The 16864-nt window shown below is 47.6% G+C and overlaps 1 protein-coding gene across 4 annotated transcripts; it reads right to left on the reverse strand.

Moving 5' to 3' along the window:
• Positions 1-347: 347 nt before the first annotated feature.
• On the reverse strand, positions 348-16051 carry TSKU (tsukushi, small leucine rich proteoglycan). 4 transcript variants are annotated; one of them, XM_015852490.2, is made up of 3 exons: positions 15969-16051; positions 12843-12928; positions 348-3867 (listed from the first exon to the last, which is right to left on the reverse strand). In XM_015852490.2, the coding sequence occupies exon 3, from the start codon at positions 3858-3860 to the stop codon at positions 2802-2804; it is 1059 nt and encodes a 352-aa protein (XP_015707976.2). In that variant the 5' UTR covers positions 3861-3867; positions 12843-12928; positions 15969-16051; the 3' UTR covers positions 348-2801. The 4 variants fall into 4 exon arrangements, with proteins under 4 accessions (XP_015707976.2, XP_085365969.1, XP_015707975.2 ...); XM_085509843.1 differs by having other exon boundaries at positions 15234-16051; XM_015852489.3 differs by lacking the exon at positions 15969-16051 and adding an exon at positions 13237-13353.
• Between the last annotated feature and the right edge of the window lie 813 nt (positions 16052-16864).

Here is a 16864-nt window from a genome sequence, read left to right on the forward strand (position 1 = left end):
ACAGTGCAACACAGTGCTGCTGGGGCATTCACAACTAATTTGGAGAATCCATCTGATAGATGGATTCAGACCCATCACTTTGGGGACCATGTCCTTGCACTGCAGACCAGGATGGCAGAATAGACCTCTCAGCCCTGTCCTGTGGCAGGAGAGATCCCAGCAGCTTTTTTACTAATGAACAGCCCAATGAGACAAGCACAGCAGCTTGGAAATGCAACACCCATATATCTTGTAAGGCTGAGCACGGCAAAAGAAGAAGCCATAGAGGAATGGCAACAACACACAGCATTGTACTTTGGATCTAAAAACAGCTACCACCCTCCCATCACTAAAACAATAAATCCACATTTGTTCATCTCCAAATCACTTTATTATATTGTGAGTAACCACAAAGTCTTACAATGCTGCCGAGGTTCTGTAAAAAACAAACTAATACAGCGATGGTATTTGCCAGCCTTTGCTAAGACTTGTTCAGCTATCAGCTAGCGTGAGATTACACCAGGAAATATTGCAGTCTTCAACTGGATTGTCACATTGGGTTTTACATTTACCACAGTGGTGCAAAGCCGGTGAATCTAACAGTATATGATCCCTGTAACCTTGCATCTACATACAGACTTATAACATTAAACAATTCTTTTTCTTAAATTACATTTTATTTTCTGCCAGCAGAAAAGAATTCTCTTAAAAAGGCAAGATCCACTAAAAAACCACCTCTTTTTTTCCCAAACTGCCCCCTCCTTGCACTGCAATTGGCTGCTGTTCTCCTCCAGATCTCCATCTGCCTGCAGGCATTCCCACTGCCTTTTTAAGAAAACCACTGTGTTTCTCATCAATGTGAGGGCTGGTTGAACCTTTCAAAGGCTCAACAGAGAGGCAAAGCCCCTAACGCTAACAAAAAGGGTTAAAATCCTATCTTACGGCCCACCATCAAAAAGGAGACGGGTGTAAGCACATGAGAGGGATTGAAATATCCAAAGTAAGGCGTTGAATCTGGGGTGAGCCCCCTGGCAGTGGCTGGCTTGTACAGGCTCAGCAGGTTTCTACCATCGCTGGAGACAAATGCTTTGGGCAACATGCTTTCCATTTCTGAAGACCTTTGGGGATGTGAAGATGAAGTTTGAGCCCCTCCCAACGCTTCCAAGGAGGGCTCTGGACTCGGTTTATGTCTCATGTACTTCCTCCATTGGGGGAGATTCAGGTTAGGTATCAGAAAAAGGTTCTTTGCTGGGAGGTTGTTTGGGGACTGCAGCAGGCTCCTCAGGGAAGTGGTCACAGCACCAAGCTTGCCATAGTTCAATAAGTGACACTCTAAGTCATATGGTCTTATTTTTGGGTCATAGTGCGTGAAGCCAGGAGTCAGACTTGATGATCCTTACAGGCCCTCAGGATTTCCTATGATTCTGTGATTCTCTCAACCTGTTTCAAAAACGTTAAGGTTCTCCTGATGCAAGGCTGGGTATGGAGAACAAGCCATGGACCAGTCCGTGCAGGATCACCATCCACAATATACCCTCCCATCCCCAGGACAGAGCATGGCAGATCTGGGATGGATATCTCCATTGGTGGAGCTCCTATGAGGAGGATGAAAACTTCATGTAAAGCATTGTGCTGCCTTTGTCCACTTTCTCCTGGCCTGGAGAAGAAGTAGGATGAGGGGAGCTCCCCTTTGCCTTGCCAGCATTTCAGAGTGGAGGAAAAATACATAAAGCTCCAAGGACAAAGAAAAGCCATGAGACTAGAATGAAAATACAGCTCAAGATCCTTCCCATGATAAGCAAATTGCTCCAAGGCTGCAGGCTAATGCTTCCCCTGGCACGTTCTGGAAGTTGCCTCCCAGCTGAGCTGCAGATGTTGAGTTCAGCTGGGGAACATCAGCCTGGAGACAGCTTGCTCTGGAGTCCTCTGTGTCTTGGCTGGTTAAGGTCATTGAGATGAAAACTATTGTCAAAGCTTTCTTCCAAGTTCACCCAGAAAGGAAGAAGGGAATTAATTTTTTTCTTTTAAAGCTTGGCTATGTGGTCTCTCAATTAATTTGCTTGATGGAAGCAAAAGTGAGATGCTTCTCCTTCTTTGCAATGTGTCAATGTCTCGCCAACATCAAAAAGATGGGAGACCGTCAAGGCTGGTCCTAAAGTGATCTGAGATACAAAGGATCGAGATGGGAAAATAGGAAGAAAAGAATGGAAAACTCCCTACTTACTCAGTGTTCATTGCACATCAATGCAAATATCATGCAAAACCCAGAACATTAGGAGCACACTGCGTTCAGGTTTGTCTGGAAATGTTTCTTCAGACTGAAAGTGCATGACAAGGAACAGGGTGCTGCTAATGAAGGCAACATCCAGAAGGCACTTCTTGGGGAATAATAATTAAAAACAGGGATGAAGAATGGGTTTGGAAGCCAACAGCTATGGATTTGGCAGGTTTTGGGGTGCACTTTGGAGAGGCCTATCTTTGCACCTGCAGACTGGTCTGGGGCGTGGAGTTTTGCACCACAGCAGCTCTTCTGCCCCAAGACCCAGCTTGGTCCTCAGTGTCCATCAGCACTGTTCTTGAGCTATGCAGCCCCCAAACACACCAGGTAGAATCTGGGGCCTGCGAGTGAGGATTTGCAAGTATATAAAACCCACAAACAATCAAGTATTGGCATATACAAATATATAAATTATTGACAGTTTTACAAAAGGCACGCTGCAATCCAGCCCAGTCCAACACCTGTGCAAACCTCATGGCCCCCCTCCTTACCACCCCCCCCGACCCTCCCACTCCAACTTCCCCATCCCTTTCTTTCTCTTTAATCACAAAACATAAGGTGCTGCTGCTACGGCTCCATGGCTGTCGTGACAGCTGAGGACCTCTTTTTTGGTCAGCCCTATTTGTCGGTGGTACTGTCCTTCTTTGATGGTCTTAAAACACTGTATGTTCTTCCTCAAGGTGATGCTTTTGAGAGAAGGTAGGTATTTCAGCACAGTCTTTGGCAAGGAGGACACGCTGGTCCCAGAGAGGTTGAGCTCTTGTATAGAGTTCAGGCCAAAGATAACTTCAGCAGTCAATGACCTTAGGTTGGGATTGTTGGATAAATCCAGAACTTGGAGGGCTGGTAATTCCTTGAAACTGTAAGGAGATAACTCTCTAAAGTCATGGAGGCTGCTGAGAGATAAATGAATCAAACCTTTCAGCCCCTTGAAGTCTCCTTTCTCAATCTTGGCCAGCGGGTTGCCATCGAGATTTAAGTATCGAAGAGGAATGCCTTGGAGGTTTGGCACAGACGTGAGCCTGTTTCCAGAAAGATTTAAGTTCTGGATGTTGGGGATGCTCTTTTCATGGTTCCTTGTAATTTTGCTGAGCATGTTATTGGATAGATCCACATTCAAGGGTTTTCCTTGACCCTTTGAAGCAAAAACTTCCATCGCTATATCCAAAAGCTTGTTACTGCTCAAATCTATGTCACCCAAAGGAGAACTGGAGAAGCAGTCCTCTGGAAGGACTTCCAGAGAGTTATGACTCAGATCCAAAGACTCCAGGTAGCGAAGCCTGGAGAAGGTTGTGGAGGAAATCTTGGCAATTTTATTGTAGCTCAGGTCGAGGCTCACCAGGGTGGTATATCCAGGCCCGGTGAGCATTGATTCATTGATTGTTTCCAGTTTGTTTGAGGACAAATCCAAGTAGGAAGTATCCAGTGGGATTGGGACAGGAACAATGTGTGATCCTATTCCGCTGCAGTCTACCTTGGTCAGGCTAAAGCTGTCAAAGAGACCAAAGCTTTCCACTTCACAGTGGCAGCCAGGAAAACAGGTTTTGGTGGTACTGAAACACGGAAGGAGAAGCAGCAGGTTGAACCAGGCTAAGAACTGCATCGTTGACCTGGAAAACAAGATGACAAAAATTAGATTTAATTGCCTTACTTTACTGAAGCTGTGCAACATTTTGAGCTACTCATTCTTCTCTGTCTTTCCAGTGGGACAGAACAAGCATTCTGCTAAAGTATTAACTAACTATAAGCAAATAACAAGGATGTCCTAAACACCATATTTCTCGTGTTACAGTCCCCCGTAGGAATTTTACAAGATATCCAAGAGTTCAGCTTCCAAGAGCTGGACTTGATGACCAGGAGCTGGACTAGATAATCCTTATGGGTCTCTTCCAATTTGGCATATTCTATCATTCTGTGAACTGCTAGAAGGCTGCCCATTGCCAGTGGGCTGCATGTCTCCCTCACTTTGACTTCAGACACAAATTTAGATGTGTTTCAGCAGACAGACTCATTGCTTTATGTCATGTGTCTCAAGCCAACCCCTTCTGGGTAATGGCAGGCAGAACAGACGGTGGCCATTTGGCTCCTCGCCTACCATAGGAACCAAGGACAACTTGATCTACCCCCAGAATAAGCTGTGATGGGCCCGGCCTCTCTCAAAGGCACTGACTGGAGAGAGCCAATTTATTTCACACACAGACTCTGGAGTCTTTGCTAATTAAGCATTCTTTCTGATTAATGATGCTAGCAAGTGAGGAGATCTCTCCACCCCTCTGATTTTGAACCACCACCACCTGAGACATTTATCTCTCTCCATCACTGCAGCCAGGGGAGGAAGAGAGCTCATCTGTACCTCCCACCTCTGCTGGCCCTTTTCTGATCATATTCTGGCAGCAACTCTGCACAACCATGGGCAACTGCAGCTGTGTGACTTCCAAAGCCAGCCAAAAAAGCTTTTGCTCTGCATCTCTGGGGAGGGTAAATAGGAGCATGTAAGTGATCCTGCAGGTCAGCATAGAGGGCTGTCCTCCTTTGTTCCAGCTGAAGTCTTGTGTGATGGCTGAGTGTGCCTTGCAATGTGCAAAAGAAATGCAAAAGGGAAAATGCCTGGCCAAAATATTGTTCTGATCACTGATACAACTTGTTTGGGAGTAACTCCCACTTCTTCTGCGACCAGAGGGAAGGGTTTGGGACTCTGTCCAAAATGCTTGCAACCAAAGCATTGCTAAAGGCCAAGACACAATCTTCCGGGGTACATTATTCTGTAGAAACAACAGAAAACCAGTAAGATGAGCCCATCTTAAGTGTTTCTTGAGAAAAAACATGTGTAAGCAGAGGGGATACAGTGGATACTTCTGCAGATGCATTTCCAGATAACTCTTTCTTAATGACATTGATGTCAACCCCCACTCTGGTTCTACACAGGCAAACCGTTGCTGCATTTTGCAATCCTTCATCATTGGAAACTGAAAAAGCCTCTGTTAAATGTTTCATCTACAGAGAAGCATCTGCCTTAGTGTCACCCCACTATTAGTGGTGAGAGGCTTAGTGATATCTCTTTTTTTTAAATCTCTTAAAATATTATTGGTATCTCTTCGCCCAGATCCCATTAATTAGCTGTTCCCACTTGATATCTCAACCTGGATAGTGCCTCCTAACTTCAACTCTGAAACACCAGTTTTGTTCCTGCTGGCATCTCATTCATTGTCTCTAGGGGCACTGGATCAGACCCCAAGAAGCTCCAAAGACACCTCAGTGTGAGACTGGTGAGATGTAATCTATTACTACTAGTTAAAAACTCCCTTATGGAGTGATTAGAAGCATTCATAGACTAACAAGCCACTTGGCCAATAGCTCTGATAAAAGATAAGAGAAATAAAGGAGCTGGTCACCTTCTAGACCAAGAAAAAGTGTTCTGTATATTGCCAGATAATCAGCAAAGAGCTTAGTCAGGTATGGGCATGCTTTATTGCTGCATGGAGCAATCGATCCAGCTCTTTGAAATGGGGAAAGAAACACGCCACAGGCATTTACAGTTCATCTGCGTACAGCGTGTATTTGAAACCACATCCAATTGCCTTTGGATGCCTGCCTACGAGCTGCTCTGTTGATAAAGGCAGGAGGCCAAGGTATCCCCTTGTGAAAGGGAGATGAGTTGTCTTCCTGCAGCACTGGGGACATTCACCCGGAGGCAATGACAGGAGCCTTGGGCCCATTGCCTGGGACAGTTACTGAGGATGTGGGGGAAAGACACCAGGAGAAAGCGACCAACCCTAGGACTGGTTTTACCCTGTTCTCTTCAATGACATCTTCATTTCTATGGCTGTCATGCTGTGAGAGTATTTTTGCATCCTGAGAGCTCCCAGGAGCTCTTTGGGATGGAGCATCACTCCCCAGGGCTCTTTATATCTATCTTGTCCTTTCTTCATGGCAAATATCGTGAGTCAACCCCACTCCCCAAGGAGTTCCCAGTGGTGGGTAACAGAGACAAGGTCAGAGCAAGCTCCCTGCAGGGTGTCAGTCTTTTGCCCCAAATCCCAGCTCCCCACATCTGCAGGTTTGCTCATCTCCTGCACCATCACTTAGCAAGAACCAGGAGAAAGCCTCACTGCGAGATTTCCCTGCCAAAAAACCTTAAAAGTCTCTCTGACTTTAAAACTAGATTGCAAAGGAAACCCAATCTGGGGGAGTGGGATAGAGGAAAGCCCTGTTGTGGCACTGTTGCAAATTCACACTTTTCACTGCACTTGCTTTCCTCCTTCTGTGTTTTCTTAAGGACTTTTCTCACTTGTCCAGTGATCCATAGCTGAGACTCTGTCACCTCATAGAATCATAGAGTCACTTATGTCGGGAAACATCCTTAGTATCATCTAGTCTAACCATTAGCCCATCCCCACCAAGATCACCACTAAACCAAATCGCCATGTACCTCATCCATATATTTATTAAATACCTCCAAGGATGGAGACTTCACCACCTCTCTAAGCAGCCCAGTACAATGCCTGACCTGGCTTCCTGTGAATAAATTCTTCCTAGCATCCAGTCCAAACTGACCCCCAAAAAATCCTTTTTACCCAGGTGGGAACTGCTGTCACATCACACTTTGGTCAGAAGCCCATTGATCAAGGTCTCATCCCTCCATTGAGAATCAGATGAAGGGGGGTGAAATCTTCAAATGATTCTGTGATTCTACAGTATTCTATACTAAACAAGTGAACAAAAGGCATAGTCTTCATAGCAAGGCCCATTTGGCTGCCTTCACTAACTGGGGCAGAGAAAAGGAAAAGCTATTAGAAAACATAGAAATCTATGATAGAAGCCATAAATCCTCCAGACAGGGAAGGGAAGGGAAGGGAAGGGAAGGGAAGGGAAGGGAAGGGAAGGGAAGGGAAGGGAAGGGAAGGGAAGGGAAGGGAAGGGAAGGGAAGGGAAGGGAAGGGAAGGGAAGGGAAGGGAAGGGAAGGGAAGGGAAGGGAAGGGAAGGGAAGGCATAAAGTTTGCTCTTTCTCTCTAAATGCTTGGGAGGCTCTGAGATGCAACTGGGATGGACTTTAAAACAAAACATTCTACTTATTCGTTACATAAAAGAAGAACGATCATCGGGTAGGGCTCTGCACCAGCAACAGCTGCGGATCTCCAGTGTGGACTCTGGCACACTGAGACCAAATGACACAACAGCCGCAACTACAGTTGGATTCCAAACATCACAGTGAGCAGACAAAACTGGTTCAAACCAGACTACAAGAGACCATTAATCCCTTGACTCATGAACGCACACTCCTCCTGTGATAAAGAAATTGCTGCTGAGAAGTTTGTTTGGTTTTTTTATGAATCTGTTGAAAGTAAAGGTCGTTCTGGCTTTTGCTCTTTGCTAAAGGGTTCCCCATGTGAATACAACAAAGAGATATATTTAGTCCCCTCTATAAAGCTTATTAAACCAACCAGTGCTTCTTTATGGAGGAGTTCATGGTTGGACTAGATGATCTGTTGTCTTTTCCAACCCCAGTGCTTCTATAAGTCAATCATTTTTGGTGTAAATAGGAGCAAGGTTTCCTGAACTGGCTGTATCTTATTTCGTTAGCTAGTTTAGGATGTTGGCTTTGCACTCAGTGTTTGGGTGTAGGGAGAGGAGACCTAATGAGAACCAAAGTACCTGTTGGTTAGGTTAGATTCTGAATTCCAATGGATAGGTCTGGGGGAGTTTATTGGAGTTTCCATAGGTGCTGGTGACAGAAGGATGAGGGTTTGTTTCTTGGCATTTCCTAATTCAATTTGATTTGATGGCTCGCTCAGTCAGGATCTGCCCCTCTAGCCACCTTTGGATGACAAATTATCAGAGGTGGTTTATTAAAGTGTAGTGCAATAAAATGGCAGAGCCATGCCAAAAATAAGAAAAGAAGAAAGGAGTGTGCAGCCCTATCTTCTCCTTATCCTTCACCCTATTTTTCCAACGCCAGCGCTGGGCTGGGGGCATTGAGCTGTTGAGGTGGCATCATTGACCCTTATTATTCCATGGTGTGAAGAGGAGCTCAAGTCATCCCAAGGATGATGAATGATGATTCTATGAATGCTTTTTCCTCCACCTTTCTGGTATCTTCAGAAAGTCAGAATCAAATGCAGGGCCAACACATTATCTATGAGATGACCTCTAATAATGGATGTGAAACCATCTCCTCTGCATTCCGTCAGGAGCTCCAAAACCAAAGGGGAGTTGTTAGCAAGTAATTACCCGAGTGATATTGGGAATCCTCATTAGCAGGTTATGTGGGAATTACATGCAATAGGCATCAAACTGGAGGTGGAAATAACCACACTGAAAATGGTCAACAGGGAGCCCAGCACCTCCAATCCCTACAGCAGCATCACATCATGGTTTTGTTGCCATTGGGTCAAATGATGTCCTTTGCTCTGCTCAAGCAGCCCCTGCAGTATTTCTTTTTTAAATTAACTAATAATAATCCTCCTTTCTTTACAACAGAAATTGAGAGCCCTTTTAAAATAATCTTTGCTCCAACTGTTCATATCACAAATCCCATCTGCTCTGCAAGAAGCTAAGGGTGATTTCTCATCTGAGTGCTTAAACAACTAACAGTTTATTCCACTTATGGAATCCCCCCAGCACCGTCCCAGGAGGAAAATCAAGGTGTGTAGAGGGGTATTTTTGGCTCAAACAAAAGGAAACCTGTGTAGGCAGGTTTGCCAGCCCATAGGGTGAGTTCCAGCTGAGTTACATCCGCTGCCAAAATACGGCTGGTTCCTGCTCTCAGGTTATAACTGTTTCTTGTGGTGGGGGGAAACGGTCTCCTGTGGATTTTGAAATTGATTTTGTTCACCAGCCTCACACTGAGCTCTGCTTGTGCCTGGAGGAGGCAGTTCTAATGCAAGAGAATCGTCTCACCATCACCTCCTAACCACTGCATAGAATCATAGGATCACTAAGGTTGGAAAAGACCTCTGAGATCATCTGGTCCAACCACCAACATATCACATCAACCCGACACCTAAACCAGGTCCACGTGGCTTCTGGGAGCATTTTCAGTGTGGAGCATGGAAGTTGGGAGCATCACCATCAGAACTGATTCCCAACACGATCAAAGCAGATGACCAAGGGGGATGCAGGAGCTCAGGGTCTTCTCCAGCTCCAGCATTACCCCTGCGGGTGATCACATCAGAATGAGAGGAGCTATTTCGGCACAACCAAGCAGACAGAGCAGCCATTTGGCATAGCATCTGAGTCCCAGCTTCACCCACTCCAACTCCCAGAGACATGATATAATTCAAGAGGACTGCACTGTAGGATGAATACCATGCATCGAACCACTGAGAAACATTAAGATGTGCAGCATGGAGGAAGCCTCCTACACTTCTTGCTTTTTACTGTTCCTAGAGTTTCTTGGACATATCATGCACACCTGATGCAGTTTGCTTCAACAACCCTGGTGTGATGGTTGCAAAAGGACCGTGATGGACATGGATGGGTTCTTCTGGAAGGGATGAGCTGAGTGGATGGAAAGGAGATGGGAATGGATGGGCTCCTGTGGAAAGAACAAACTGGATGGATGGAAGAGAGATGGATATGGATAGGTTCCTCTCGAGGGGATGAACTGAGGGGATGGAAAGGACATAGACATGGATGGGCCCCACTGGAAGGGATGAGCCAAATGGGTGGGAGAGGTGGGATAGCACAGGAAGGTAACATCTCCCAGGGTGATGCTGCTGCTTCCTGGTTAGACACAAATAGCTCACCCTGCACCACATGACTATGAAGGTTTTCCTTCTCTTTCTCTTCGAAGCTACAAGTTGGCTATCCAAATGCAAGCCAAAATGACATGAAAATCACAGGGAAAAAAAATCTGCCCCAGTAGGATGCAGGGCAGAGCCTCCAGTTCCAATAGAAGGATTTTACAAGGATCCTATGCTTTAGCTCTCCAAAAGGCAGCAAATCCCAATGTCCCTTCTCCTCACAGCCCTCCCTTTTGGGATGTCGATAAGGGAGGGCAAATCAGAGAGGCAGAGTTACACTGGGTGTCCTATGGTGCTGTCCTGGCTCAGAGCTTCTTTGCGGGCTTATAATTTGTTTTTGTGGCTGTCTCTCCCCCGCCTCCCTCTCGCAATAATCTCCAGGCTTCTTTGCTGCCTGTGGCTGTCATTGTGCAGCTGCAGACCCTCCACCAAGGAGATAATAAATACAATCCTGGCAGTCATTTTTGCAAACAGCACAGCTGGAAGCTCCAGGCTCCTTCCCCTCCCGGCATTCCCCAGTGCCAATAATTCTTGCAACGTGACCACTGTGAACAATGGGATGCTCAGCATGGGGGCTGCCCAGCAGAGCATCGCTGGGAGCTTCAGGGGCTGCCTCCACCCCAGCGAAGCACTTGAGATATTCCCTCTGCCCTATAAGATTTGGGAAGGGACTTGGGGGGGGGGAAGAGGGTTCTGGGTAAAGCTAACAAAAGCTATACGAGCAAGGCATTGTCCCCACTGTGGTTCCTATCTCAGATGCTCCTTGACTTCCTTAGTGATCACAGAAATCACAGAACAGTTTGGGTTGAAGGAGTTTGGGTTGACCTCAAAGCCTATCCAGTACCAACCCCTGCCATGGGCAGGGATACCTCCCATAAACCAGATGCCCAAAGCCCCATCCAAACTAGTCTTAAATACCTCCAGGGATGGGGCACCCACAGCTTCTCTGGGCAACCTGCGCAAGGGCTTCACCATCCTCTGAGTAAGAAATTTCCTCCTATCAAACCTAAATCTCTCTTCTAGTTCCTCTTGGATGGTATTTTGGAGAGAAAGGTGACAGTGGTTGGTCCTAAGTCTGAGAGGAGAACAAGGAGGAAGCACGACAAGCCTCAAATCCACCACTCGAACCCCAAGATGAAATTCCTCTGCTCTCAGCCCATGGGGAAGTTCCTACCCAACACCAGTGTGCTGATGCTTTTGTCATGTCACAGACCTGACCTGTCACCCAGGATACACAAAACCACTACCATTTACCACTTAACCCTGAATTAAACCAAGTCCTAGACTAATTTGACTCAGTTTTGCTCAAGAGCGGAGTAAGACCCAGAATTCTCAAACTACAGCAGCCCCATACTTCTGTCCCTGTATGGTCGGCCATAGCTTAGTGGGCATGGGTTGATGGAGTAGATGATCTTAGTTTTCTTTTACAGCCTTAATGATTCTGTTATTCTATGGCCAGCATGGTGCTGGCTCCTTGCTCCATTTTATCCTCCAAAGCAGGTGGCAGCTGTCATACACTGTGTTGTAGACACCAGAGATAGAGACATCCCAGTGGGATATTTGGGGACAGTTCAGTACAGCAATGCTCCCCCAGAGCATGAGCCATGTTCAGAGCTCCTTCATGATCCTGCAATCCCATAAGCCATAGATCTAGCTACAGATGTCCCTATTCAGAGGTGACTGGGGCTAGGAATGTATCCTGCTCCATTAGGAGAGTTTCAGATATAATGGGTGTAAGGAATTACATTGCAGGCCCATCCACCCTAGCAGGGCTTTGCCTCTAAGTCTGAATTTTTCCTGGTGATCTCACATTCAAAGTCAAATAAAAAGTCTTATTTCTTTCCCCCTCAGCACACCTCAGAAAAAAAAAACCCTTAGGAATCATCAGCAGCCCTGATGGGGAGGAATCAGAGCCCTTAATCTCCAAGGCACATGCTGTCTCCTGGCCCCAAGAGGACCCACACTTTGGTCCCAGCAGTGGGAACCACATTTCCTTCAGCTGCACTTTTCCTCCCCCCTTAAAGATGGGTCTGTTCCCCTCTCCCTCGCATCACAGCCAGGCACGGAGCAGAGGAAGGTGAGGAGTCAGCATCACAGACAGCAAAAAAGAATCACGAGGGAAGGAATGGGGAAGAAAGAGAAGCCCCACAGATGCCAGCACTCAGCTGTTACACACAGCACATGGCCCTCTGCTAGGCTGCAGGCATGATAAAGTGCTTTTTTCCAGCTCGCTCCCTTTGGAGCCTGGTTAATGCAACTCAGGAATGTCCCGTGCTGCAGCGGTGGCCAGGTTGGGATAATCCCCTGCAGTCTTTGAGATTCTCAGGGAATGCATTTCCTCCCCCCACCCCTCCTCTCCCTGCTGAGAGTCTTGAATCCTCCGAGAAGCAACAGCAGCAGCTTCCAGGAAATTAAAAGAAGTAAAAAATACATTGCAATACGAACAAAAATCCCAAGGCTTCCTCGGCCAAGAATGAATGGCTCAGAGCCTGCCATACATTCATCTCGCTGGGTCCAGGTGCCAAGTTTTCATACAAGAAAGGGCTTGCTCGAGCCAGCCTTTATCTCCTCCCGGCCCCCAACATCTCACTGCTCGGAAGTTTCTTTTGAAGCTATTCCAGGCTGTGAGTGCTGTGGCTGCTGCCTGCTCCAGCCCCACTGTATTGGTGCTATAGGGTCGGAAGGGCTGTGGACAAGGATGCCTCTTGTCTTATATCCCCCCCTTAAGCCTCTGCTTGGGGAAAGGGGGAGGAGGGAGAAGAGAGTGAAAGAGGAGAAAAAGCAGTTAGGGATAGAGGGAAAAGTCTGAACCTCAGGAAGGCAGTGCCTCATAGTGCCTTACCTCCTTCTGTTGGCTCCGTCTCGCACCGGGGTGGGTGGCACACGCTGCTGTCGCTGCAGCACTGGGTCAGTGCTGGATGCTTCTTCCTATGTCCCCCCAAAAAAAGAAAAGAAAAAAGAAGAAAATTAATCAATTTTATATGTTTTGTTTGTTTCGCAGCTTTTTGCTCCCAGCTTTCCAGTGCTGTTATGTTTCCTCACACATAGTCTGAAAAAATAAGGATGCAGCACAACCCCTTGCTCGGACCTTGCAGTCTTCCCTGCTTTACTTTGCTATCAGAAATCATGCTCCCCTGGGATGTCACATCCTTCCTCCCTCCAGGCACTTTGCAGTCGCTCCCTGCATGCAAGCTGCTCCCATTCATTCACCACCATGTGTCTCCGGCAGCACCCACCCTGCGCACCCACTGCCTCTGCAACAACGGGGATAGGGAGAACAGACACTGCTCAGCGCTGTTTATAACCCACGTGTGAACAAGCACCTCCCGTCCCACAGCCTCCCAGGTCTGGCACTGCCTCCCAGGGGTTATAAAGGGACCAAGAGCTGCCCCAGTGCAGAGTGACATTGGCTGCCGACTCACTTTGCTTTGGCACCGCAGGGCTGCCAGGAGCAGCCAGCCAAGTTTAACGCTGTCAATCCTCCTGGGGATGTACCCTTAAAGCATTGCCATGGCGTCTCTCTAAGCTTCCCTTTTTGCACTGCCCGTGCTCACATAGCACTGCAATCAAACCCCGCGTGCCTCCAGACGAGCTCGGCAGCGGCGATCAATGTGATATTTCAGCGCGATGCCGGCAATGGGCACCGGCTGCTTTCTGCAAAGCAATGGCACAGTGTCCACGAGAGACAAGTTTCTTACTGTAACTTCAGTGAATGCTCTCATTCAGGCTGACGGCAGCTGATTTATCATGGCAGGCACCCGGGGAAATCCTCTGTCTCGGAGCTGCCGCGACCAACACCAACAGCTCAGCTCATAGAATCGTAAAGCCGTTCAGGTTGGAAAAGATCTCTAAGATCATCTCATTCAACCAATCGTAGAACCCTTAGGGTTGGAGATCTCTAAGATCACCTTGTCCAACCAATCATAGACTCATAAAGGATTGAGAAGACCCCTAAGATAATCCCATCCAACTAATCATACAGTCATAGACTCGCTATGGATGGAGAAGGACCCTAAGACAATCCCATCTAATTAATAATAGAATGATTAAGGATGGAGAAGACACCTAACATAACCCCATCCAACTAACTGTAGAATCATAGAATCATTAAGGATGGAGAAGGACCCTTAAGATAATCCCATCCAATTAACCATATAATCATAAAGATCGGAGAAGACCCCCAAGATAACCTCATCCAACTAACCATAGAATCATAGAATCATTAAGATGGAGAAGACCCTAAAGATAATCCCATCCAACTAACCACAGAATCATAAAGACTGGAAAAGACCTCTTAAGATCATCTTCCCAACCAACCATGGTTCCATCTCATCCAACCATGTACCTCCCCAGGCTCCAAATACCTTCACTGCCAACAAATTGCATCAGGGTTCTGCTGACCACAAAGGGGAACACCAGTTAACGGAGTCAATGCCACTTCCCCATGACCTGAACCCCTCTCTCCATCTTGGGGCTTCCCACCCATCCCAAACAGAGCAGCAGAGCTGACAGAGCTCTTTGTTTCGGGAGGGCTGACATGTGTTGTGGTCGGCCGCACTAATAAATCTGCTGGCCTCTGTGTCTCTTAATGACTGCAGCATTAATATGAAGTTTCCATGGTGCTGCTGAAAAGTTTACAGGGTGTGTGCGTTATCAGGGGAGCCCCGTGCTTTCTGACCTCCTGTTTCAAAAGTCACAACCAGCAGTTGCTTTTTCTTTCTTCTTCCTTTCCTTCTTTCTTTTCCCCACTTTCTTTTCCTTTCTTTCCTATCCTTGCTTCCCCCCCCTCCCCCCCATTATTTCCTTCTTTCTTTCTTCTTCATTTTTTCCCCTTTCTTCCTTTGCTTCTTTCTTTCTCTTTTCCCCCTTTCTTTCTTTTTCCCTTTTTCTTTCATTTTTTCTTACATTTCCAACCCCCTTCTTCTTCCTTTCTTTTTTTCCATTCATATTTTCCTTCTTATTTTTTTCCCCCTTTTTTCCTTTCTTTTTTCCTTCTTTTTTTTTTTTTTTGCCAACAGATCCACATCACCACACAAAACCCAAGGCTGCTTCCTTTCCCTGCCCCCTCCCCAAACACACCTTCCCCTCCAGCTTAATCCACTCAAGAGCCATGGGAAATTCCCAGGCGGGAGCTTTGCCATGCTCGTATCTCTCCAGCACCCTCTTCATCCTCCTCACCCATCCTCTGAGCTTTGCCATCCCTTTTTCCCCCCCCATTTCATTCTCCCCTTACCTTTGTGCGGCTCCTGCGAGCCTCTAAAGCTTAAGAACGCAGGCAAAAAAATAAAGAAAAAAATAAAGAAATTAAGATGAAAAAAAAAAAACAAAACAAAAGCCCTTCTCTCCGTGCTGGGAGGGGAAAGAAAGCGGGGAAGAGGAGGGGAGACAGGGAGCCCAGTGTGAAACCGAAGCGCTGAAGCCGGGCACGGGAGGCGGTGCGCAGCCTCCAGCTGCTGCTCGGATTACTTTGCAGCCGTGGCAATTCCGAGTGCTCCGCAGCCACCATTGCACGGAAGGAGGAGAAGGGAGGAAAGAGAGCGGGGCTTGGGATGGGTCCTACACCCCGACCTCCCCAATAAGGGATGGCCGCAGTGGGGAAAAAGTGCTTTGCCTCCAACCTAAAGCTCTGTGGCTTCACTCCCCTCCAGCCCCCATCCCCACTCCGCTTTTTGGAGATGTGACCCCGCACCGCCGCGTCGCCGAGATCCCACGAGTGGCAAAAAATAATAAGCCTTCAATGCACTGCAAAAAGTTTCCCCACTCGGAGACGCTCCGGGTGGGGGAAGGGACAACCCTTATCGATCTCCCCTCTCCCTCGCTCAGCACATCTCCACCTCCCCGGGGCGGCTCAGCCCTCCTAACTCCCTCCATCCCCCCCCCACCCTTAATAATAATAGAGAATTTGGGATGGCTGATCCTCCCCCTACCCCGCAGCACTGCGTGGAGAGAGGATGAGGAAGGCACTCACCGGGACCGGGGTCTGTTCCCACTCCTACGGGCACGCAGCGCCGGTTCCCACGGCGGGGAGCCGGCAGCAGCACAGCCTGGGGGACGGGAGGATCCTTCCTCCCTCCTCCTCCTCCTCCTCCTCCTCCTACTCCGCCGCCGAGGCGTGCAGCTGGCCGGGCAGGCGGGCTGCCCCCTTCCCCGCAGGAGGAAGGAGGAGGGAGCTCAACAGATGGCTGCACACAAGGGAACATCTGGGAGGAGGAGGAGGAGGAGAAGGAGGAGGAAGGAGGCAGGACTTGAGCTCCGCTGGGCGACTCCTGAGCTGATAGACCCCCTCCGCCCCACAACTATCTCCCCCCCTCCAACCATCCCCCCCCCCCCCTCCCCTTTCCTTTATTCTTTTGTGAACTTAATTCTGGAGTGACCCCTCAAAAGAAAAAAGGGAATGTGTGTATTTGAAGCTGGTTTTACATCCCCTGGGTAAAATCCTAAAATCCCTTATCATGGAATCAGAATATCCGAAGTTGGAAGGGACCCACCAAGGATCATCGAGTCTGACTCATGGCTCCACACAGGATCACCCCTTATAGCCTCATTGCTTTTGTGGGCTGACTTCAGAACTCCCTTCTGCTCTTTTTCCTGACCTGTATTCATAGAATCGTAGAATAATTCGTGTTGGAAAAGACCTCTAAGGTCATCCAGTCCAACCATTTTGCCTATCATCCATGCCTTCTAAACCATATCCTTAAGCATCGTTTTTACAGGAGTGGGTCCTATACCCTGACACCTCCCATATCCAGATTTTGGATGTGTAGGACACACACCCAGCACTCCAAGGTACTGAGATGTGGTTAGTGGGCATGGTGGTGTTGAGCTGACAGTAGGACAAGATAATCTTGGAGGTCTTTTCCAACC

The sequence above is a fragment of the Coturnix japonica genome, chromosome 1, assembly GCF_054131305.1.
Source record: "Coturnix japonica strain WE chromosome 1, WE-NBRP24, whole genome shotgun sequence".
Taxonomy (NCBI): domain Eukaryota; kingdom Metazoa; phylum Chordata; class Aves; order Galliformes; family Phasianidae; genus Coturnix; species Coturnix japonica.